This window comes from Salarias fasciatus, chromosome 8, assembly GCF_902148845.1.
Source record: "Salarias fasciatus chromosome 8, fSalaFa1.1, whole genome shotgun sequence".
NCBI classification, from domain to species: domain Eukaryota; kingdom Metazoa; phylum Chordata; class Actinopteri; order Blenniiformes; family Blenniidae; genus Salarias; species Salarias fasciatus.
Window position 1 is genome coordinate 8,068,281 of NC_043752.1, and position 25,571 is coordinate 8,093,851.

The following is a 25,571-nucleotide window of genomic DNA, read 5'->3' on the forward strand; positions in this document are numbered from 1 at the left end:
AGCATTCCGATCGACGATGTTAAGAGACTTAAGAAGAGACGACGTTTGTTTACTGTCTTGCAAAGAATGTCTCCATGAAATGCAGAAACCTTAAATGACATTTTATTTTTTTAAGTGAAAACTACCTGCAGATTGACATTTCAATCATTTTGGATCGTAGAATATTCTAATAACAGTGGCACCTATTTAAAACTGTTGATCTTTTGAAAGTTGTTTTCTGCAATAAAGCTAGTTAATAGAAACAGCTTTCCAATTTTGAAAGGTGCAGCGTTTCTTTCCAGCAGTAATCTGCCAGGTTTCCTCTTGTTTCCAATAGAGCAGCCGTGTCAAACACATTTCACCAATTTTAATGATACCTTCTTGTGCAAAAGTGAATTTCACTGTATTTCACTGAGTGAAATGAAGAACTGACCGTCATAAAGTCACAAAAGGCAGTTTTCAGATCCATCTGTGGAAGTGCAGCTGCATCTAAACTCAGTGTTTTCGTACCTGTTTTCGTACCTGCGGCTCCACAGCCGGCCGAAAGGCCCAGTCGTGCTGCACTAAGTCATTTTCCGTCCAGCGGCTCCTCGTCGTCACTTCATTTCCAGGGTGTTGCCGGTCAGACGGCTGCCTCTGTCGGGTTTCCTGTGAAGAGATTAGGCCACGTTTCTCCGTCCTGTCACTGTTTCTGCAGGTCGGACCGGCCTTTACAGAGAGAAATAAAGCAAGAGCTAGAGCAGAGTGAAAGCTGATTTGCTTTCATTATCGGAGGCTGTTTGTCTCTATTCTCAGTAAGACTCAGAAGATGTTTAAAACAAGTGTTTGATACATTTTTATGAATGAGCTTGGTCACTTTTTTACTTGAAAATACAGCAAATAAACTATGTGAGAAAACATGATAACGGTTAATTTTAAAGAAGCATAACAACCTGGAGTTGCATGTATGGTAACTTGACCCATAAAGGGTTAAGTGTGGGCAAACCCTCCTACAAATATGGAGAAATAAAGTAGTTAGTAGTGAAAATGAGCCTGTTATGTCCAGTAATTGGTGTCGGGGGGGGAAAAAAAACAGCTTGACCATTAATAAATATTTCCTACAGGCTCCAGCGCCACACTGACCACATTATTTTCAGGACAAACAGCAGCGGTGGGCAGAGGTCGCGCCCCGTTTTAAACCCGTCCCGTGTGAAAGCACTTCAGTGTGTGCAGCGAGCCGTCGGCCAGCGACACACAGAGGACACATTGACGGATCCGGACGTCCATCACAGCCTGCAAGAGGTGGCGAGATCGTCAGGTGACATTCACACCAGGACACGTCCGATCTCGTCCAACAGCAGGAAAAGCAGCAGAGAAACTGTTTTGGAGGAGTGACTTCTCCCACTGTATCATTAGGCCCCATTAACATGACATTCTCAAGAGAAAATGGACATTTTTTGTTGCATTTTAGGGTTTAGTTGGTGACATTGCCATGAAAGACAACTTTGCTGACATTTCACTGCATTTTGCACCAGAAGGTTTCATTAAAATCGGCTTTATGATCAGATTGTAGCAATTTTTTTTCCAATGATTGTTTGTTTTTGAAAATATTGATATTTTCAACAGATACACTCAAGTTTAATTTTAAAGGCTATCATAACATTCACTCAAGATGAAATTGGGCTGTCTGAGGCCCCTGAACTGAGTTTGACCCCCCAATCGAAAGGTTTCCCCACTGTTAGTTATGAAAGTGCTCCCTCTGCTGGACAAAAATTTAACAACTGCAGCGTCACAGTGGCGTGCGATTATAAAAACCTAAAAAATACGGTTGCACATGTCTGCAAGAATTCAGCGTTGATTCCGGTGTGTTGACATAATCCACACAAACTGCTGCTTTGCTTCCAGCTTCGTCTGTATTGATGTCAGGATTTCCATCATGAAACAAACATTCACTGTTGGTTTGAGGGTCAAACACGACGACGGGGTCTCTCCAACGTTACAATCCTCCATCAATGACCGAACGATGTATGTTCAACAGTACAAATAAATAAAGAGAACAGCTGTCAGTTTGAGGTTGTTGTTTTTTTTTTTTTTTTTTTTTTTTTTTTTTTATCCTCCTCCGGTTGGCCACCTCCGGTTAACAGCGACGGTGTTCACTGAGAGTTGTTGCACGTGTGTTTTGTATGCATATTTGTTGTTAACAGCACTTGGTGGAGAGATCGGATTGTACCGGGAGGAGGGGGAAAGGTGGAGGGCGGGGTTGGGGGGGGGGTCTCAAACTCACAGCAATGAAACACACACACACACGCACGCATACACACACATACACACGTAAGCCACTGTCATCAAAACTGTACATTCAATAAATTAACATTGTTTCCGTTAAGCAACCAGTGGGATGACTCTAGATTACATAATTACATTAGATTACAGGCAGGAGGGACCATTCACGAGACAAAAAGGGGGGCGGGGTTTAAGAAGTGGCGGGAAAATGTACAGCAACAAGGTTGGTAGGCGCAGTAGTGATGACATCATCAAGCCTTTGGCCTCGGGTCGGCCCGCCAACGGAGCCCGGAGTCCCTCTGAAGAGTTTATTTCTACACATAAGCGACACCGAGGTCCTTCCGTTGTTCGTCTTCACTCATCCTGGCGCATCCCGCCATCCGGCCAAGGATCTGACGGCTCCGGTCCGACTGAGACCGGCCCGGTCCAGCTGGGCGTCCGTCCCGAAGCAGGCGTCAAGGCTTGTGTTTGAAATGGGCCTCCACTGCAGGGAAACAGGCAGAGCAACAGGATCAACGTCACGACCGCGTTCATCATTCCTTCAAACGTCCTGTTTCAGCGACCTGCGTATTCCTGCGGCCTCATTGGCCGGTTGATGACCCTCTGGAACGCGGCTATCCAATCGCGCTGCTCGGCCTCGGTCTCGCAGGCGAACAGGAACTTCCGGTCGGGCGTGACGATGGTGATGCCGTGGTTCCAGTGGTGGCCCTGAGTGGTCGGCGGCAGGCCGGACAGCACGGTGTAGCTGTTCTCCTTGCTGCCGATGAACACCTCGCCGCGGGCGTAGGCGTCCTGGGAGGACGAGAGACACGCGGGAGTCCCACGAACCGAAAACACAGACGCCGAGGAACGAGAAACCATCCTCGTCTCACCAGAGGGTCTTTGAAATACATGAGCCGCCTGTCGTCCATGGTGAACCACCGCTTCTTGAAGCCCTCGGTGTGCTGAGGAGAGAAAAGCAAGAGTTTCATATCCACCGCAAGAGAGGAGCAGTGCTGTTTTACACAAGAGCATCATTTCAAGGCCTTGTTCTTGACTCGGTCTCGTCTCCTTAATGTAAAAACACTCTGTAGAGAAACTTTTCACAATCTAATGACACAAATTGCAGCCTCCATTGTGTTGCCATGGAGATAATGAATTTCTGGGAAGCGCTGTACCGTGTAATCTGAGGACGGTTTGGTGAGATTTTGGCCCTGTGCGACTGCCGCTTAATGGATACCATTAATCCTGATTGCACTGCAGAAAGGTGTTAATATGCGGCGGAGCACAGACCTTCGGCCCGGTTTTCTCCATGAAGCCCTCCTTCATGAAGTTGCGGGTCAGTTTGGGCACGAGCTGCAGCCAAAAGAAAGACAATGATATCAAAATTAATAATTATCTCAGTGATTTAACCAATGAGATGATGAGTTTGACGTTTTTCAAAGTAATAAATTCCATCATGTAATAATATTTTGCTGATATTGCAAGTTATTATATCACTGAAGTAACATTAAAAAAATTCTTTCAAAAAGTAACAACTGCAGCCAATATTGTGATAATAATACATCTGTAATGCTTTTTTTTTTTTTTTGCAGGTTTTGTACATGTTACTTTTCTAAAATGAGCATAGCGGTTGGAATCATAGCCATATATTCACTGAAGATACAATAATGGCTGTAAAAATGATTGAACTCATTTATTACATTATTGGCAGGTTCATGGCTTCACAGTAAAACTGCAATAGTTTCCATGGACTCTGCATTCATTCTGCAAATTCAACATTAAACCAAGTGGACTTAATTGCGATTCATCCACAAAAATTGTGCGATAAATGTATTTTAAAATCTTAATCAGCTGACAGTTATAATTATTTAAGAAAAACATTGCCAAAAAATGAATTGAATTCTAAAAACAAAAGCTGTTCATCATGACTCCTCTCATCACGCTCACCTCTTCATCGCTCGCTCCGGGGAAGGCGACCTGCAGGTAGTGAAACCTGGCCGCTCTGATCGCATTGAACCAGTCGACCATCTCCTGTAATCAGAAAAAACACACACACATACAAATTCTGCAGGAATTCGCATATTTACAGATGCACTCGGAGGGTTTTGAGTGGATACGGAGCGCTTTAGGAGTGTTTCCCCTCCTCTGATTGCATTGATGGTACATTTTCTCCACTGTAAGCTGAAGCCTGGAGCGTCTGCTGAGTGGATGCTGCAGCGCTGTCGATAACTTCCACCACAAAACCAGAGCGAAGGCGACACTGAGAGAACCCGGTGAACCCTTCACTGTCACGGGCTGCAGTAACACAGCTCCGCCAGCAGAGAGGGCAGCCCCACTGCACTCAATCAGGCTATTAATACCGGCTTTCTTCCTTCTTAAGCTTCTCTTTTTTTGATTAAGCCTCACTGCATTGCTATTTTGGTCAGATTTACGATAAATGAAGCAGCTTCTGTCAACCACAGCAGTGACGAAACCTTCAGTGGGAGACAGTACGAGGACATTCAGATGGTGAGGATTAAAAATACACAAAGAGCCAAATGATGTTTCCTGAACTGAGATGATTTTCACATGCAAAAGTTGATCAGTCCAACACATTTGTTTGTGGAAAAAAGCTGAAAGGGCAGGTTACTGTTGGGTTGGGGCAACGAGCAGACCACACTGGACCTCTGGAGGTGATATCTGGCGATATAAGACGTCCTGTAATTAGTGAGGTGGTGCACATAAAAGATGCTTCACGCAAGCATAACTGCAGTTAAATGCACTGGATCATCTGCATAAAACTGTACCTTTAAAAAAAAAAAAAAAACTTAGCCAGCATTCTTTTAATAGCACTGACTCAATTATCTAAACCACAAAATTCATGACCTCCCCTACATCCCTAAAAGAAATGCTAGAAGAAAGAAGCGGTTGATTATATTCTTATCGAGAGGCATTAAAAAAGACAATTTTTCCACAGAGTTCAGTAATTGATCACCCCACAGGCTGCTGGGGACTTCATGAATTCACACTGATTACTCACAACCTGCTTAATACTTTGCGCTTCCTCTTTTTCGTAGCCAAAAAAAGCCCTGACCTATCGAGGCACAGACTCCAGCAGACCTCTGAAGTCGTGCTGTGGCATCTGACACCGAGGCGTTAGCAGCACATCCTTCAAACCCTGTAATTAGCGAGCTGGTGCGTCAGTGAGCAGCGCCTGCCCTTGACCCTGGGACCACTTTGATGGATAATGACCACTGCAGAGCAATAAAGCCCCACAAGAGCTGCAATTTTGCAGATTTGGGGCATTTACTCAGATCCTCACAACTGCATCTCCCCCGCAGATGTGGGCTTTACAGAGCCTGCAGACTTCAAGAGACAATGAATCCAAATGCAAAAATCCAACTCTCACACTCGCACCTGGAGAATGATCCCATTAAAAACAGCGTGACGGTTCACCTTGGCATCGCTGTGGTAGACGAAGATGTTCCTTGTGCTGTTGTCTTTCAGGTAGGTGATCTGCAGGCCGCACGGGTTCCCGATCTTGGCGGGCTGGAAGGTGGCGTTGAGGGTTTCGATTTTCATCACCGCCTTCGGATCCCGGGCCTTGACGAGAGGAGACAGGAAGGAGAGATTTGCACTTGTTCCCGGGGTGTGTGATGGTTTAAAAAAAAAAGAAAAAAAAAAAAAAAGTGTTGTCCTCACGTCCTGCTTGTTGAAGTACTTGAGCGCCCCCTCCCGCTCCGACAGGACGAACTTCCGGCTCAGGAACTGACCGTTGTCCCTCCCTCGTTTCCAGAGGAAGCCCTCTCTGTACCCTGAACAAAGATTCAGAGATGTACTGAGATCTCATTCCAAAATCCAACAACATCACCGTTTTCAGTGTTTCTGCTTTTTCCATAAAAACAGACATCATTTTCTAAACTTTGTGGTGAAACGATATATTTTCGCCTCAGTGAAGCTGGAATATAAAGAATTCAGGAGCTGAGATGAAAGAGACAGTGGCCAGTGAGAGTGAGAGAAACACAGAATTTAACAGGAAGTGAGTCAGCGTTTTCACTCCTTCGCCACATGCACCATCCTTTTCCCATGTTAATGACACGCCGCTCTATTTATAGACCCTAATGTCTTCTTCTTCTTCTTCTTTTAAGACGCTTTTCTATAAATCGCTCGGCCCACTCTGCCTCCCTTTCCTCTCTCCTCTCTTGTATTTCTGCCTCGCTGTGAAGTGTTTTCGGTCTAATCGGGGTGTTTTTCGGTGGTCTGAATGGAGGGGAGGATGTTCGCGCATAATCAGGCAGCGCTCCATAGAACCCAACTCATTTACATTCTGCCCCGCTGCCTCGTTGCCGGGGGCTTTTATTTGCGCGTGCTAATTGCTGAATGGACCACTATCCCTGAAAATACAACTAAAAGGGGCTAATGTGGCACATTATTGGCTTGAAGGGTAAAATGTATCCGAGGTGGGGTTAATGGGTATTTGAGCTTTGTTTGACACCCGGGACTGAATTTTCACATTTATTCCAGTCCAAAAAGCCAAAAACACCTGTATTTCGAAAGATTTTTGTTTGCAATCTGCAGCAAAAAAATAGCTTTAATAATAACGTGTTGATTTTTAACCTTAAAGGAACCTATAATGTATTTTTTTCCTTCAGATTCTGGAGCTCTATTTTTGATTGACTGACTTAAAAACCTACTTTATCTCAATGTGAATACATCAGGAGGGCCAAAGAGAGCATTGAGCTGTTGTAATTTGACACCAGCTTCATATTTTTAACGGCTGCTGGCTTGTCGTAACTGTAAACAAAAGGAGGATGTGAGAATCTCATTAATATATCAGCGTTTGTCTACAGAAGGAACCTCATTTAGACAGTTTTTACACCATATCGCAATAAAGATCATCTTGAGATTTGCGTACGTGTGTGCTCTGTCTGCGTGCGTGACTTCCCGACGTGAAAACGTTCACCTCGGCTGGCATTACCTCATGGATCAATACCCCCCTCCCCGACTCGTGTCCCCACCCTCGTCTCTCTGTGCCTGACACTCTTTTTCTTCCTCCTATCCGTTTGCATACCCGATCAATGCTGCGCGCTGAGGAGGCCAGGTTACTGCAGGCAGTCAATCTCAACCACCCAGCAACACACACACACACACACATACACACACACACACTGAATACACAAACAGGGATGACAGAATGACTCATGTGATTAAGCTGGTTTTAAGTGTGCGTGTGTTTCTGTGCACGTGAGTGAATGAGTGACTTTGCGTGTGTGTGTGCACGTTGCTGCGCGGTAACAATAAACGGGTGAGGTCATTATGAGCCAATGGGAGAGCTCCATCTCCAACAAGATGTGAAATGTATACGAGCGGATACACACATGCGCGAGGCCAACACGTCCAAATCATGGGCTCCAGACACACACACACACACACGCACGCACGCACGCACGCAAACACACAAAATAACAAGCACTGTAAAATGTGGCTGCACGTTATTCATTTCTGCCTATAAAGAGATGAGTAGTGTGTGAAATGGTATTCTAATTTAAAAAGAGGGTTTTAAGTTAAACTTGGCACCAGTCTGGCCGACAAAGATCACATGTTCAGAAACCCCATCAGTCCAAACAAAAAAAAAGCACATGACAGGATGATATGATTGACTGTCATATGAAAATATGAAAATATGTATTTACTTGAAGGACTTAGTTATTAAAAAATCAGCAGTGTATCTATAATCCTTGCAAGTTTTGAAATGAATTACTTATTTACCACCTTGGCGAGAGTCCAGGTTCGTCTCTTGTCTGATTTCCACTTAATTGCACCACACAAGGGAATTAAAAATCATTTTCAATCATCAAAATAAAAAAAATAAATTAATTGAAAAAATGAAAATCGGGCTCTCGTCTGCATGCCGTTACCTGCGGAGTAAGGCTCCTGCTTCTCGATGAACTCGAACTCGTTCCGTTCGTACTTGGCTCTGATCCACTGCTCTCTCAGCATCCTGCAGACACGAGGAAAGCACACAGTGAGCTTTCATGTGGATCGCGCAGTGATCAGCGGCCCACGCTAGCACACAAAACTGGGTTTTATCATCCCTGACTGATCACACAGTGGTGCTTTTAATACCAGTTTTTGCTGTTAGTGTGTAACAACTGCACACATTCACAAGACAAGAGAGAAATGCTTCAGATACTGGGTATGTGGTATGAATCACACCATTTGTTCACTTGGACACTGATAATCCAATCAAAAAATTGAAATAAAAACCAAAATAAAGTGCTGTTTGTGTGAAGATGTTTCAAACGACATGTTCTGTTTAGTTTTCCCTTCAGGTTTCCATGGAAACAGCTGAAAACAATGTAGTTAACATGCCAGGCCCCGAGCTGGCGGCTGTGGGCTGCTTTTCAGAATAAAACCACACACACAGACACACACAGTGAACAATACACTTTACACATTAACAATGGGGAGTACAAAGACGTCTGTGTGGACGGTGAGGACGTGGGATCGTTGCTGCTGCGACTCTCTACAAAAAAAAACTAGCTAAGCCTCTATAAAGCACTTTGTGCTGCATTTTCCAGAATGAAAAGTGCTCTATAAATGAGAATGCTCATGATCAGTGTTGATGGATTGATTGACGGGCCGATTGCCTCACAGAGCGGGAAGCTACAGGAGAATTTGCTCATCTTCCTCCATCTCTCAAAACTGCGCCGGGCAGAAACTTGCCTCCTACTACGGCTGCATCTCCCGTTTCGATGTGAGAAGAAACAAACAGCAACAGCCTGCACGTCGCCATGCCAACAATCTCTCGCGCTCCACGCTTCAGTCTTCCCCTTCAGGCTCCGTAATGTTCCCGTCCTCCAGTCCCTCTTAACGTCCGCCCCCCCCCCCCTTTAATTTGCTGCCCTTTCAAGTCGAGATGAAATAAATCGACTGTTCTATCAGCATCAAGAGGTAAAGACGTCTCGGGCGTTTCTTTGAATGACACCCTCCACTGATGCGGGGATCTTAAACACGAAGACGGTGTGGCTCTCGGGGGAGCAGGGAGCGCCAGGAAAAAAAAAAACGTTCAGCTTTCATTTCAGCTTCCTCTCCCTCTTTAGGGCGCTGCTTCTGCCTGTGTTCATTCGATTCTGTTGGCAGGAGACACAAAGATGGGTGGGTGGGCAAAAAAAAAAAAAAAAAAAGTCAAGTATGTCACCATTTTATCATGTCAGATTGAGCCAAACTTGATCTTCATCTTCAATGGCAGCAGAAAGCACTACGAATAAAATACCCAGAAAACCACGTTTCCCCTCTGCTGCATTTAAAACGTGTGTCTATCTGATGTGCATGTTGCTGGAGAAATGCAAACACTATTTTCATGGAAACCAGCAGCCAAAATGCAACTGCGTTTGTTCCGAGAATCTGTCCATCTACTCAAGCGTGTGCAGAAAAACCGTTGATTACTTTTCCAGCGGCTCTGATGTAAACGGACACTCAAAACTCAACAAATGTCTTCTGTAGAAGACAATAGACGACACGACGACGATCTGAAATGTTTTTGCCCAGGCATGAAGCGCACAGCTGAGAATCACTGACACAGGGAACATTGAGGACGTAAAGTGGTGAAAACAGGAGTGAACTCTCAGTCACTTTCGGCATTTCGCCCGATAAAGGTTATATTGTAGTTTGAGATGCACACACGCGCATGCACACTGACATTTAAGCAACGTGGTGCCATCGCATGAAGCTCAGCGGGAACAATATTGGGGAAAAAATATGAACCGCTGAGCTAATTCGGCGTCACACTTTTTTTTTTTTGGAAACAAATATCAAAAGTTTGAAAAAAAAAAAAAGAAAAGAAAAAAAACTAAATAAAAGTGTGTTATATTCAAAGTCCAAAGCACCACTTCAAGTATTTCAGCTTTGAAAACCAGCTAAAAAGGGGGAGCACTTACTTGCAGTCGCTGTGCGTCGGTCTGTAGTAGAAAGCAGGAACCTTCTGCTCATATTTGGCCTTGGCTGCACCGTTTCCCATCGCAGCCATTAACTGGAAGGAAGGGAAGCACAACCATCGTTCAGGAGCATTTATCTTCTATATCAGCAAAACAGAATCCATACTGAGGTGATACAAGATCTCAATGTACAAGAAAAAAAGAAAGATTGGTCCAATTAAGAAGAAGTGTCAAAAAACACATCGTCAAAGATTTAAAGATACGGCCGTGACATTTCAAGGTGAGATAACTTCAGAAGAATAAAACCACAAAGGAGAAAGAGACAAGCCTCAGTGAGATGTCGACTCAATAAGCCTTCAATCGGCCAAAATCTGTTCAAAACAGCTGGATTAATTGTGGAGATGGCTCCACCACTCTGTCTGAAGTCTGCACACGATCCCTCATCGTATCACCCAGGGATAATCCCAGAGCCCGGTCCGTCTGGCTGAATCCTTCAGAACGTCTGCTCTCATCCTCCGAGGGCCTCTGGCAGCGCGAGCAGCACTTGGTGCTTTTTCTCAAAGGTCAAAAGGCAGCAAAAACTTTACAAGTGACTCTTCTGTTCCCAAAATGTGACAAGAACACTGAGGCCTTCTTTACATGTCAAGGATCCACTGGAGCAGATGTTGATTTATGTCTTTTCGTTTCAGAAAATGTTCAGGTTTAGATCAAAACATTGTGGTAACGACCACCAAAAACATGAAAGCAGTTTGTACATCAAGCTATTGTGTTTTTGTGTATTACCACCACCGACACAAGCACATGGATATACATACTCCAGCGCTTTTAAACTATCTTCATATCTTCATCAGCCTAATCGGTAAATGCTGTGTGAAAGAAATGTCTCACTGTATGCAGATGATGGTGTGATAAATCAACACTTTCCAGAGCTTCCTTCATTATTGTTGTGATTCGACACATATATATTCAGAAAAACTATTGACAGTGACCATGGCACACATGTGCCGCACTGTGCATTTCGGAAAAGTTGCGTTTCCAGAGAAATGGAGTATTAGATTTCCAAAAAACATTTTTAAAAAGTGCAGGTTTCACTTACTCCAAAGACCACAGCTGTGTCAATGGAACTCAAGTTTCCCTCCTTTTAGATTCAAAAGGAAAACCTGCACCTTAAAATAATCGTATAACATCATGACATCTACAAAAGCATGTGTTTTTTGCACACTTGATTCCAAAGAAGAAAACTTAGCGTCTTCTTTAGATAAATAAATATATTTTGACAGTGCGAGACGCTTTGCTGAAGCAAAAGTGGAAAGTTTGGAGTCTCCATATATCATATGGCGAGTCTTGGTAACGAACGGGAAACACCGGAAACCTCATGGTTCATCTTTTTGTAGTTTAGGGTTGATTAGTATCCATTCTTAGACATTTACGTTTTGACAACAATACAAATAAACTAAACAGAAGCTGAATGCATTTCTAATAGCATTAAAGACAGGTGTGTTCCTCATGTGCTGGTTTTCTTCACATTGCTTTCAGGCATCTTTTGACGGCTGCGAGGATGGATATCATAAGCATCAATAATACAAAGCGGAAAAGAAAAGATCCATAGATCAGAAAACTTACCAGGGCACAGATTACCGCATTAAAATTTATGGCATTTATATTATACACAACATGAAATGGCAGTGTATTATTTGTCGTGCAGAGCCACTGAGGAATTGACACTATTACAGAAGAAAACGACGATGCGACACAGTAAAAGCAGCTAATAAAGTCAATACTCCTGTGTCTCCTCTGATCACTGATGTCTTATTGCGATGGGACCAAAACGGCTCCTCGGGTCTCAATGATCATCTCCATCAGCTCAACAACACTGAACACTGAACAGAAACTAACATGAAAAAAAAACCAAACAACATAATCCTGAAATCCTTTTATATTACTTGAACGTATCCGGATCATCTGATACTCGTTCTTCCTTTTGTGGTGTTGTGTGTCTTTTAATATGCAGAGCTGTGTTGGGTTTCTCTTCCATCCTGGATCAAACGCCCAAATCTTTCTCTCCTCTTACGGCAAATATTCATTACATCTCATTTATTGCCCTCCCTCATCTCCAAAGTCCTGTTTTTCTCTGTGACTCAGAATCAGCACGACCTTCCTCATTGGTTCATTCAGTCACAAAGTGTTTTGTTTAGTCGTTTATCATCTCCACAAAGTACCAATTCTTTATTATATCATGCTCCGTAAACCAAACATTAAATGAGACTCTTCAATCCATCCACGCCGACAGCCTTTAAAACTCAAAATCTGCTTTTCTGTGTTTGGGATTTTTGCACCGTACACATATTTCTTGCCAAAGTGTTTCCAAAGGCGAAATAACTGCAAAGCTCATAACACCTCAGCTGTTTTTTTTGTTTTGTTTTTTTTTTATGTTGTTTTCTCAAACAGCCAAGAGAAAAGTGTTATTTCACTCATAAACTTTATGGATCCCTGAGGTGAAATTTTAAATATCGATAACCTGAGAGTTCTGCACTTACACTATGTGTCAGCATGTAAGACTCCGTCGGGTTTTTGCAGTGACATCTTCCTTCATTTGTCATATTGTTCAGCAGACGTCCCCTGACTGGGCCGTTTCCATGGAAACAATAGCGGTGTTTTGGATTCAGCTGTAACCACGGCCTTCGTAGTTGGTATTTCTTGTCTGTGTTGTGTCGCACATTCAGTCTGGTCACATATCAAACATGAATAATTACCCAGCACATACGGATAGCCGCACACAATTAGCGCAGTTTCACTTCCTTCCAGTATTCTGGGCCTAATCCAAAACAGCATGCAAACAGAATAGTGGAGTTGTAATTTAACGTCTGAGGGGAAAGAAAGTCGACTGGCTTGATTACAGAGTAGGTTTGGAAGAAACAGTGAACTCAGGCCCCAAATCAGACAGACTTTGTTCATATATTCTCAGATAAGAGGTTAAAATTCACACGTGAGACTTAAAACTACAATGCTGTCTAATTTAAAGTGGCATAGTTACGAAAAAGATCATTAAAGTGTCAAAAAATAAATAAATAAATAAACATACTAAATAAACATTAGGATGTAATTTTTTGTAAAAATGCAAAAAAACCAAAAAGTAAATGTTTCTGAAATGTTACAGCACCACCTATGGGTGCAGTACAATACATCTGGGTGACTGTTGAAGCTGCTGGATCAATTTCTACACCAATTTTTACGTTTTAGACATTCGAAGCTAACAATCAAATGAAAGATAATTTTTTAAAGTGCAGGATTTCCCTCATCGTCATTTTCGACATTGTGACACATTGTCCAAACCAGGCCAAATGCTCTGAGGTGAAATTCGAGTTCTCGAATTGTGAAGCTTTATTTCAATTACCAATACCTGAATTTATGATAACAGTGGATTTTATTTTTAACTCTTTGACTCTATTGGAAGAAAGTGCATTTGAAAATTGCTGCAGATGTACACGCTGTGCTGCCGCCCCCCCCCCCCCCCCCCCCCCCCCCCCCCCCACTCCACATCTTCACGACCCCCTTTTCCCATCCGAGGCTGTGGAGGCGTAGCGGGAACGGCGTGTTCCCGCAGCCCTCAGCGTCTGCCTGTCTGTCTGCGAGGAGCCCGAGCGGAGCAGGAACCGGGAGCGGGCCGCCTCTCCTCCTACCTCCACCTCGCCGCCGTCCCACGTCTCGTGGACCGCCTTGACCCGGCTGATGTGCGGGATGCTGCGGTGCAGGAGCGAGCAGGCCTGGCACACGAACACGCCCAGAGTCAGAGACGCCCAGTCCGGCTCTGCAGGGGGGGGGTGGAATGAATCCGGAGGGGAATGAGGAGAGGAGAGAACATTGTGTGATCAACATGCTGCTGCAAGAAAAAGAGAAGCAGCTCGAAATTTCAAGCTTTCACCACTGAAGCATGAAGCTGTTTGGGTGTGTGACTGCCTTCAACACAACACTGGTCAATGATATTCATAATAATAGAGAAAATTTGGACAAATTTTAAATGTAATAAAGCCACAAAAATAGTAACTTTCCAATGGTGTAATAAAACCCTCAAAACTGTAAAAAAAAAAAAAAAAAAATCAGTGTGCAGAATTATGCAAATATAATGTATGTCAGAAATTCTAAAATAGCTTTTGTGTTTGTGCATCATTACATTATTATCTGCACTTATATATTTTTTTTAATTTTCAAAGGATTTTTGAAACATGATGGCAACATTCCAATAACTAGTCAATAATGTGATAATAAGATATGATGGCCTAAATATTTTATTTTTATTTATTCATATTAACCTAAAAAAATTAAGGTAGGTCTGTCAAAAGACAATTTTTTTCAAATCAAGGTTAATTGCAAAATTAGAGCTCGGGCTTTTGTTTTTTTTCAATTTGAAAACTGTATTTGACGTAGACAAAAGTGGTCTATGGTGCTTTATTCTGAAAGAAAATTCACAAAGGTTAAAAAGGAAATTCTTTCTGTGTCTTCATTTGGTTCCTAAATAAGACACTCTGATAATAAAGCAGTTCTAAAGTTGGGCTGCTGAGATTTCTACAATAATGTTGTGAGGTTGCGGTGATCGGAGAAAATCACCAGGTTGTGCAGAATTCATGTTTTGCGGTTTTTGTGCAGGTCGCTTACCTGAAATGATCAATCTTAATTAAAAAAAAAAAAAGCTTTTATAATATTTAAGCAAATATTACAGGATCCTGTTTCATGGCGTTCCTGCTCAGGAAAACAGAACACTGCAGCAGGATTGGATTCATTTTTTGAGGCGGTGAAGAATTCTATTTGGCGTACTGACAGGAAACAGACCACCTGAGATGTGTTTAGAACTCAGGCAAGGTAGTTATCGGGTTATCGGACACACGCACGCACACACAGCTCATCAGCAGTCAGAGAGAAGAGGAGCTTTCTCTCTGCAGCAGCAGCAGCATCCGTGGGTGGTCAGCAAAGGTACATCTGAGTCATTGTATTTGATTCGAGGCGTATCAGTCGAGATGCAGACCGAATGTGGAGCTTCGGGACGATCGAGTCATGGACCAATGCTGCAAATATCCCGAATAAAGAGGAACTAATCGCTGATCCTGGCGATTGATCAGTTAGCCACCTGGCGATCATCAGCACTGCTGCGTCCAGGCTTCAACTTTCACTTTGGTATTTTTAGTTGGAGAAATGGCCGCCAGTACCTCCACAATGGTTGGTGGATCCCTGCTGATATTAACCAAATGACTTTCGTCTTGAGCCAGAATGATATTGTCAGCCCATTGCCGTGACGGCCGGTGGAAGACTGACCCAAAAGATTTAGTCCCCGTTTCAAGCTGAAACGGAAAGCTTCACTGTATTTTTGCAGTTTCTTTCAGAAAATGCAACCCAAGGTGGAAGTGAACTGGGGAAAAAGCTATTTTTCTGAATTGCTATTCAACTTTAATTAATGAATAAAATTTGTCAAAACATGTTAGTCATTTAAAATGAGGGTAACTCAGTTCATATAGCTGCACGTACAGATTTTGTTGCACATCCAAAAGCTTCACTTCTACAGTGGTTACAATGGTAGACAATTCATTCTGATTTTGAATTTTTTAAGTGGATATTCCTTTCAGCAATTTTTTTTGCAATTTTAGCTGTTTTAGCAATTTCAGACATTTTATAGTTCTAAATATTACTATTTACTAATTACTTGTTCATATATTTCACAGTTTCAGCTGTTTAAGCTATTTTAGCAATTTCGACCATTGTAGCTGCTGTAACTCTTTACACCATTTTAGCATTTAGCATGCCACCTAGCATTTTTTAGCCATTTACCACCATTGTTTCACAACATTTTAGGATGTGATACAGATTTTTAATTGACAGCTTACTAAATCATTGTTTTATTGAAGACTAAGACCAACACCAAAAAAAAAATACATTAAAATATGTATTTCTTTAGAAAAGCTAACGTCGTGTTTCTTCCTTTTCAAAAATTTTTCTTACAGCCATTTTAACAGACTGGTTTTTTTGGGGAGGGGATAAATACTAGTTTCATATCAACATCCTGGCATCGCAGCAACCCAGTTAGCCTAAACATGCTAACATGCGGACCTTATTCACGGCCACAACCGAGAGAACCCTCAGTGTGAGACACTCATAATTCACTCTGCTCTCCATGCAGCTGCCATTTCTCCGCATGGTGCACCACAGCCATGTGAGCACACAGCAGCACGAAGGAATCATATGGGAGTCGAGAGAGAGAGAGAGAAAGAGAAGGAAGGGAGGGAGGGAGAAAAAAAAAACAGCATTCCTGCATTTCTGTTTCCTCATGAGGATGCAGAAAGCATCGACGGAGGAGAGGAAAGGTTTAGGAACAGGAGGAATGGAGGAGGAGGAGAGATGAGGTGAGCTCACAAGCTCCCCAGAGACTCTTCCCAGCATCGAAGCTAATCTCCTCGCAATTTATCCGTTTTTGACCCACGGCGAGTCGGCAACTCCTTCATAAATGTCAAATCATCCTTTCATCATTCTGGACTGTGACTGTTCGGAAAACACCGGAGTCTCTAATGAGAAGGAATCGGACTGTCCCTCTTTAGGTCTGCTATGTCTCCTGGATGATAAAACACACACACACACACACATACATACACACACACATACATACACACACACACACCAGCCATCGAGGCGGTGAGGTCATCCCTGTCTGAGTCAGGCCTTAACAGAGAAGCAAGGCAGCACTCATAGAGATTACTGTGGCTGCATGGCTGAATAACACACATACACACACGCACCCATGCACCCATACACACACACACACGCACCCCCACACACACAGGGCCTTCTTTCTCCGCTCCACATTAGCTGGAAGATGTTTCTCGACAGTGTTTCTGTGAACAGCAGAAGCACATTGGTGGAGAACTGGAGGTGTAAAACTCCTGATGCACCGTGACTCTGCTGCCTTCCTCCTCATTTTCCCTTTACAGAACACACACCGTTTGAGACTGTTTTCAAAGTCGTCCTGCAGTCTCTCTCTTTCCCTGGGTGATTCTGAGCGTCTGATTCAACCTGTTTCTGGACGAGTTCGTTTGTACGTCTGGACGCCGACACTCGGCTACCGGGTCATGCTGGCAGTTGACAGACGGACCAGCGTAGGTTGTGCCCCCCTCACATCTTGGTGAAAACCCTCAAGCACAAAGCTTTCAGGATCTTCACAAACACCGAGTGCAACTTGGGCTCTAACGAAGCAGTCCTTCACACTGTCCTCACAGAGTGCATTGTTAACAATAAACATAGTAAGACGTTAAGGATTCCTCCTCAAACACTGCGACTTGTGTTTTGCTTCTTGCTGCCATGACAACAGATCCATAAACGAGCTCTGGTCATTAATGTGTCCTGATGCAGCTGCTGAGAGGCTCGAATTCGACCAGCATGCCTGTTTCAACACAGCTTGAATAGACATTCATCAGTTTCGTCGCCTGTTAAGGATGTTTTCTGCCTCTCTTCATCATTAGATTGGTTGCAGTGCCCTGCAACCCTGAACTGGACGAAGCGGTTTCAGGATGGATGATTGGTCTAGTTTCTTGATTTAATCTTCCTACATTTGCACTTTTTATGCTCCTGGACTGATCGACTACTTCTGTTCCGAATTCCCAAGAGAAGAGTTCTAAGAAATATTATTTTGGCTGCTCCCTTCCGGAGTAGCGTGTTTTATCTGGCACAGGTTTTACACTGGATGCCCTTCCTGACGCAAACTGAGCAGTTCTCTATCGAAGCCCTTGCTCCCGGACATACAGTGGTTCTCTGTCCAGATTTAAACAACCAAGTTCCAGTTAAAAGCTCACTTTCAAGTCCAAGAACACTTGTGATTTCTGAGGAAGACTCTACAAGCACAGATACAAGTCAGTACCTGGACATTAAGGTCTCCGTCTCTGACTGAAGTCGATCGAACTGATTTTGTTCTCATTCTTCTAAAATCACAACTGTAATCTTGGAAGACTGGGTCAACTTCCTTGATCTTAATTTCCAAGCTAAAGTTGGTATTTATCAACAATGGTGCTACTACTTGCAGCAAAGACGGGTCAGAATGCCCAAAATATCGAGGTGGATTTTCATTCACAGCACTGAAACCTCAATTAAGGAGGTAACTTAAAGTCTGCCTCTTCGGTTGTCCTACTGTTTTTGACATTTATGTGACTTTCTTCTTTTTTTTAAAGGTTTCCTTTTTGTTGTTGGTACCTGGGCCGGGTCAAGCTGTAGTCAGCAGGTCCTCCTGTCAAGAACACATTAGCGAAATGACCACATTTGCATATTATCCCCCCCTCTAGGTACGGCTTACCGTCCATGACCAAGGTGGAAGCTCTTACTTATGCAAATGACGGTTGAACTCCCTGACCTGTCTGTTGTAAAAGCCATTTCCCTGGCTTTGGATTTCAGCTTATTCAAATCTCATTTTTTGAGGACTTTACGCAGCGGGAAAGCTTAGCACTGCCGCGGTGTTAACCGCCCTCCGCTCATTTCAGGACTGACTCTAAATTGCCCCAGTCCCTGATCACGCTGGAGTGATGACTTACTCCTGCAGCGCTGCCTGATGTGCAGCACTGAAAAGCTGAAATTTCACATGCATGTACAAGGAAGCTGAAACAGATGGCGCACTGGCAGGTTGTCAGGTAAGATATTCTTCAAGTCTAAAGAAAAAAATGTTCCTCGTGAGTGAAAAAGTCTCCAATTTAAGAGCATATTTTTAGTAGTAAACTGATTTATTGGTGTTTATGTGCACATTTGATTAAACGTACTACACTAAGCACCCTGAAATTACTGTCATGGGAAGTTTTGTTGCTTTCCTTAATAGTTAGTGGACATCGGTTTGAGTGCCTCCTGGCATAAAGTTGACTAGAAAGTAGATGGACGAAGCAGTGCTGTTGCTGCAAAGTTAAGAATCCAAGAAATCTGAGCAAGTCCACAGCATGATTATTTACACTTAAGCAAAAATAATTGTGAGTAAAGTGGACAGATTAGTAAAGGTAGCAAAAACACTCTTTATCAAAGCCATCTTATTTTGGATTTAGGGAACACTGAAGAGACGCACCATTGATTAAACAATGGAAGACGCCATCAATTCTTTTCCTTCCACTGATTTTTAGAACTTGGTTCCAGATTACCAATTGCTTCATAGTTTCCTGTTGTGGCAAATTTTAATCTATCCAAAGTCAGTGAAACAGGAAAGAAGTCAAACTCATAAGCAAAATTTAGAGAATACAACTGGAGATAAATCTTACTATCAATCAAAAATCCTTTTATCGCAGTTTTTTGTGTTTGAAGGGATCGATACACTTAAGAAATGTAGCATTAAATATTGGAGTATTTTGACTTTTTTCTTACGCATAGATGAAATATATGAACCATGTACAACTGTGATAAAAATGCTGATTTCGTGCATTTATCAGTCATGAACAGGTTGGAAAGTTTTGCTTCATGTGGTTTACCTGTCTCTGTTGCTAGGGATGTCCCGATACAACTTTTTCACTTCCGATACGATACCGATGTTACAACCTTGAGTTTTGGCCGATACCAATATTGGCCCGATGCGATATCAGTGCGAATCATACATACTTTCATTACTTATTTTGTGGTGTGGAATGTTGGAAAAGGTTTGATCAAGTGATGTTACACAAAGAACAATAGCCAGCAACAGTAAGTGTGAGAAAAAATGATCCATTTATTATTAACCAATTGGTTACAAAATTTTAACCTTAAACATAATACCTGCAGTGTTATACAGTTGAATAAAATAGAAAAATAAATAAATTAAAATACGTTTAAAAATAACCTAAATAATTCCAATAAAAACAAATTATACTTTTAAAGTGCAAACAATTCAAGTCCACTTCAGTTATTTTTTACTGTGAGAAGTGCTGGAGCGGAAAATGGACTGCTTAACGGAGCGCTTATATCGGAGATTGTAGAGGCAATCTGATAAAATACGATACTCGTTTTTTGGCTGATATCGGACCGATATCCGATATCAATATCGGATCGGGACACCCCTATATGTTGCCCTGTCTGCTTTTAACAAACGGCATCCTGCTTCTGTTTCGCTCTGATTTTGATGGGAATGAATACCAGCGATCAGGAAATGGGCCTAGTTTTCTTGTCAAGTAGTGGGTGAGAAAGATTTAAATAAAGGAGAGAGGAGAGGGCTGTTCTCCTTTTTCATGAGAAATGTCAAGGCCAAAGGGGGAGAGGCAAATAGAAAATGCATTTTAAAAAGTTCCATAAGGACCTTTCTAGTATATTTATTTGTTTGTCAAAGCTGAGGCAGTGGAACGTAAATCGAACGTTTGTTGAATCTACGCCATGAAAAATGAAGACAGTTCTGGTGGTAAAAGGGGTTCAAGTTGCTTCTAGCAATTTCTAATCAAGAATCCAAGTCAACAAGACAGAACGCAAATTTTGTTTTCTCTTATGATTTATGAGTAAAACTTCAAACGCAATCCGAACATCCAAGAGCAAGCCGTCTTTGACCAATCTCCAGAGTTCCTGCTGCTCTTGCTGTTCCACAAAACAGCTTCCTCGCACCTCAGAGGGCTGCTGAGGCATCTCTCCAGGGAAGAACTCATTTGTGTGTCCTTAGCAAAGGGCAGCGCTACGACGCTGCTGAGGTACGGAGAAACCCCGTCCTATAAGCTCCCGGCTCAGACCTCATCAGAGCGCGGCGGCAGAGAGGAGATAGGAACGGGGAGAAAAAAAATAAAGGCAAAGGTAAGGAAGGGCAGAGTCAGGATGACGAAGCAGATGAAACGCACAAGGTTTGGTGCCGCTTTGTGCGTTTATGAGCCAATTCCAGCAGGCTGTGTCCCCGGGTAATGGATAGATGGGAGGACAAAGACTGTTGGTTTTTATTGGGTTAACATTTCATGGTCATCTTCAGTTTTATCTTTCCACTGTTATTGTCGATCACTGTCAGGTGGAAGACAGGTTTGAACCCAGTCCGGAACTTTCGTATGGGTGTTCTTCCAGTAATCTAAAGCCATCAACCCTTGGGACAAAGGGTAATCAATGACGTGTATGTGACTGTCACAATGAAAGCTAACAGTCCAGGTGACACAACCTGAACCTTGATAACGCTGGACGGACAGACGGATCTTCACCGCCGACAAGTACAAGAGTGTTTCTGGCATTTGTGCATCTTTCCTTTGTTCTTTCAGGCAAACTAAAAAAATCATTTTCTCACTCAAACGTGTCTGAAATGCCCTCACGGGTCCATAAAAAGCCAGAATTTCATTCCTGTTATCCAGTATTTTAAATGTCAGCCGGTCATTAACTGGCATTTACACAGAAGCTGTCAGATAAAATCAGGATTATGAATTCATTCAAGCACAGTCATGGAAATGGCTCCGTTTATCGAAATGTCTTTACTTTCTTCCTGTAACTCACCGAGTAATTAGAAACACGAACATGTTAACAGGGAATTCAGCTCAATGATGGAGCCATTTCTACGTCTACATGCAACAGGCTGCAAGTCACTGAGGTGCAGTCTGGGAAAAACACACAAGTAATCATGTTATTTATGCGTTTAGCATGATATCATATTGAGTCATCACGTGACCTCTGGGCAGAAGCAATGATACACAGCGTAACCTCCACCCACTCATGGAGACGACCTTTTCAGTCTGGAGATGTTTAAATCACTCCCCCCACGCTTCTTCCTGTCTCGACGCTCGACCGCTACATGTTTGGCTCGGCGTTAACAAATGACTCATGCAGTCAGACTTCAATTCAATCAATACATTTGAATCACTTTGATAGCAAAGGAAATGACTATTTTTTGAGATAAAATAGCTTCCAACTGTTTTTTTTTTTTTTTTTAAATCCAAATGTGCTTTTTCTATCACTGGCACCCAATCAAGAACACAAGATTCTCGTTTTGTCCATTTCAAGGTGTGATATCTGCAGAGGAGTAACACATTTTACTGTTCTTTTTAGGATACTGAAGCTATAAAAAAGTAATCTTAATTTTGGTATCATTTGTTGCTTATTTGCAGCCACTGTTTCGAGCTCATCAAAACAAGTCAAGAATCCGGCGCGGCGCAGTTGGGTGCATGTTTGTGTGTTTTCCTCGCACTGCTGGGAGGATTTCTGGCTCTTTTCTCTGCTGTGAAATACCGATTTTATTCATTTGCGTTTATCATTATTGAAAAGGCCACAAACATAAGATCCTGTACCCGTCTCTGGAGCGAGACGCCGAACCGACATCAATAATTCATGCCATGACAATTATGGGTTGTGAATTGTGAGTCTGGGGATCCCTGGTTCCTGGTAGCACAGGCTGATTTAAAGGCTTTCATCCATCCTCTGAAATGTCAAGAAACCAGTGATTCAGCATGCACGTTTGAAAGCGGGGAGTTTTAAGCGACGGTATCTTGTTCTAGCGTGACGCGGTACTGTTCGCGGTCCCGTCCGCTAAGAACCTCAGCACCTGTTGAACACATGGATCCCTTCCCTTCCAGACTGACAAACAGCCTCAAGCTGCTCACGTTCGCAGACCAGTTTTTGCCCAAGGCTGATGAATTCTGCAGGGAAAATATAGAAAAAAAAAGAAAAAAAACACCTCAAGAGTCAAATAAGGTTGTATCAGTGTTGTAGCTCAACAATAGCTGGAGGCTATAATTACACTAACAGGTATTAGAAGCGTTCCTGGATGAAAATTGTGTTTGACAGGTAAATGGTGGTAAAAAAAAAAAAAAAAAAAAAAAATCCAACTTTACAAATTATTTAACACAGAAACCAGCTCGGTGTGCAAACCTTCGTTTTTCATTTGTTTACAATGACAAGTAAGGTTTTTTTAATTGAAAATTCAGGTGTAATTAAAGCTGATTGGTTTTTCAGGTAATAATTAAAAGATCTACCATTGTCCAGATAATGGTACTAATAAGAAGTCCATCCATCCATCCATCCATTTTCTACCGCTTATCCGGAGCTGGGTCGCGGCTAAGAAGTCACCAAAGTGATTAAGATATCCTTATATTCTGGACAAAGTCGGCTTTTTTTCCCATAAAACACGGAACCAATTTCAAAGTCAAGTCTGAGTTCTTTCAAATCTCTACATCCACCTGTAGGAAAACGTTTCACCTCATTTGCCCCACAGGGGCTGCAGGATGTCAAAGCAGTTCACACTTCCACTCAAGGTGACACGCTGCGGTTCAGTTCAATCTGACGTTCAGCGTTTGTTTCTGGAAGATTTCAAATACGAGCACTAAAAAGAAACAGCTGAAGCTGCCAATAAATGGAGGATCACAAAAGGCTTGAGGATTCATCATCTGGCTACAATCTGTGCAATAAATTCAAGTAATCATTAATAATGTGTCTGGAATCAAGTACAGGCCAAATAAATAAGCCATTACGGCTGGAACCCAGTTTTACCCAAAAGCCTTTCAGGACTGTCTATAGGCTGAGCCCTGTTATGTCAGTTAGTGTTACGGAAAAGCAAAAGACACTATAAAAATTTCAGATACTTTAGAGCCGCCACGGCAAAGCTATCTAGTTTAGCAAGAGATCCGCTGGCTCTGCTGCAGCCAGTCCTCAGAGAGGGGCCGTAACCGAGGCCAAGGAACAGGCATCCTGGGCGGGCTCGGCTCCAAGCGCTGGGCGCCCGGCCCGGCCCGGGCTGGAGCCTCAGCGGCCACCGACTGGTCCGCTGCCATTTCAGCGAGGAGAGAGGAGGGGTGGCAGAACAGAGGGAGGGGAGGGGGGAAGGATGGAGGGAGGGAAATAGCAAGGAAGACACTGAGTGGAATAGGTGAAATGAGGTTAATCCAAGGTGCACAAGTTGGTGTCCAACATAAGGCCCATTGGCCAAAACCAGCCCCCAAGAGGCTCCATTCCATTCTGTTAAATACTTGTTTTTTTCTTCTAATGAGCAGTGGACACAGCAGTACTGAAACCTCAACTGAGATATCGGTTGTCAGGGTGAGTTTGTAAAATCGTGCAAAATGCAACGGCTATAAGAGACAGTATTTTGTGCCAGAGGGTATAATTAAAACAGCTTCAAATTGAGACTGAAGTAATTTTTTGTTGCAATTATCTGCCTATGCAAAGTTTTATTCATTTTAATCGCATACACTCCGTGCCACAACCAAGAAAAACTTTAAAATTCAAATGTAAAGGTTATTATCACACTATTCTGCTAGTCCAGCCTCCTCAAAACGAAACTGGATTGTGTTTCTCACCCCTGGTGAAGAAAACATTCAGACACCACAGCACACAAACAGAAAACAGCAGTGTTTTATGTCTTGATGGCTTCAGAGTCCAGAGTCCAGCGTGTTGGGCCTACCTGCAGGAAACCTGAGTGCGGACAGGTAACCAGGCTCTTTGTCATCACGTGCAACCCAGTCGCACTTGTTAGGTTAATCGACCGTGCACGGGTGCCACTGCATCTGTAGGGGTGGTGGAGGTGGGGGGGTCTACCCTTACCTGGATTGCCGCAGTCCGCGCACGTTTCGTTGCCCGGTCTCGCCAGCACGTCCTGCAGGAGCAGCTTGCTCCCCTCCGGTTCCAGAGCCATGCTGAGTTTATCCGTCCAGCCTCACCGCGACAAGGCAGCAGGACTCCTGCCCGGGAACATCCGCCGCCGCCGCCGCCGGGGTGCGATGGACGGAGGAGACGGGGAGAGAGGAAACAAGACGATCACCTGTCACCTCCGGATTGGAGCTGCACTGAGAGGAAAAGACCGGAGGAGAGCGCCCTCTCTCTCTCTCTCTCTCTCTCTCTCTCTCTCTCTCTCTCTCTCTCTCTCTCTCTCTCTCTCTCTCTCTCTCTCTCTCTCGCTCTTTCTCTTTCTCTCTCTCTCTCTGATAGCTCTATTACCAAGTCTTGCTTGCCGACTGCATAATAATCAACCCTACACGTTACCTCCTCCTCCTCCTCCTCCTCCTCCTCCTCCACCAGCGCCTCCTCCCCTCTTCCTTCTCCACTGTCTCCTCGCCGTGCATCCTTTTTTTTGGAAAACAGTGACATCTAGCGGCCGAATGTGTGTAACTGCACATCTTTCTTTTTTTTTAAACGTCTTTATGTAGCCAAAATAATTATATTATCTCATATTATATTGATATTTTATATATTATTATAATTTATGTTTATATTGAATTATATTATCACTGCAGTTCTGTCTAATCTTTTTTTTATTTTTAAATTGTGTAACGTGTTGATGATGCTGGAACTGTGAATATCTGAACAGGAATCAATAAAATATCTATCTATCTATCTATATATATATATATATATATATATATATATATATATATATATATATATATATATATATATATATATATATATATATATATATATATATGTATGTATCCAGTTTTAAATACAGCAAATTTGCACCTTGTAAATGAAACTACTTAAATACAGAAGAACAAACATTTGTACAATAACACTGAATCT

At 42.9% G+C, this 25,571-nt stretch overlaps 1 protein-coding gene across 1 annotated transcript; it reads right to left on the minus strand.

Moving 5' to 3' along the window:
• Positions 1 to 1,857: 1,857 nt before the first annotated feature.
• Positions 1,858 to 24,811, minus strand: LOC115393086 (arf-GAP with dual PH domain-containing protein 1). Its single transcript, XM_030097908.1, has 11 exons — positions 24,597 to 24,811; positions 13,820 to 13,947; positions 10,143 to 10,234; positions 8,121 to 8,203; positions 5,905 to 6,017; positions 5,659 to 5,805; positions 4,171 to 4,254; positions 3,514 to 3,576; positions 3,114 to 3,185; positions 2,805 to 3,033; positions 1,858 to 2,725 (listed from the first exon to the last, which is right to left on the minus strand). The coding sequence occupies exons 1-11, from the start codon at positions 24,685 to 24,687 to the stop codon at positions 2,697 to 2,699; spliced, it is 1,131 nt and encodes a 376-aa protein (XP_029953768.1). The 5' UTR covers positions 24,688 to 24,811; the 3' UTR covers positions 1,858 to 2,696.
• Positions 24,812 to 25,571: the final 760 nt, after the last annotated feature.

Bases quoted from the DNA above. Each gene is read 5' to 3' on its own strand.
- LOC115393086 (XM_030097908.1), bottom strand. From the start codon at position 24,687: ATGGCTCTGGAACCGGAGGGGAGCAAGCTGCTCCTGCAGGACGTGCTG. The intron at 3,034-3,113 runs GTGAGACGAGGA...TCGTCCTCCCAG, and splicing joins TGTATTTCAAAGACCCTCTG to GACGCCTACGCCCGCGGCGA. The intron at 2,726-2,804 runs GTCGCTGAAACA...GTTTCCCTGCAG, and splicing joins GAGGCCGCAGGAATACGCAG to TGGAGGCCCATTTCAAACAC.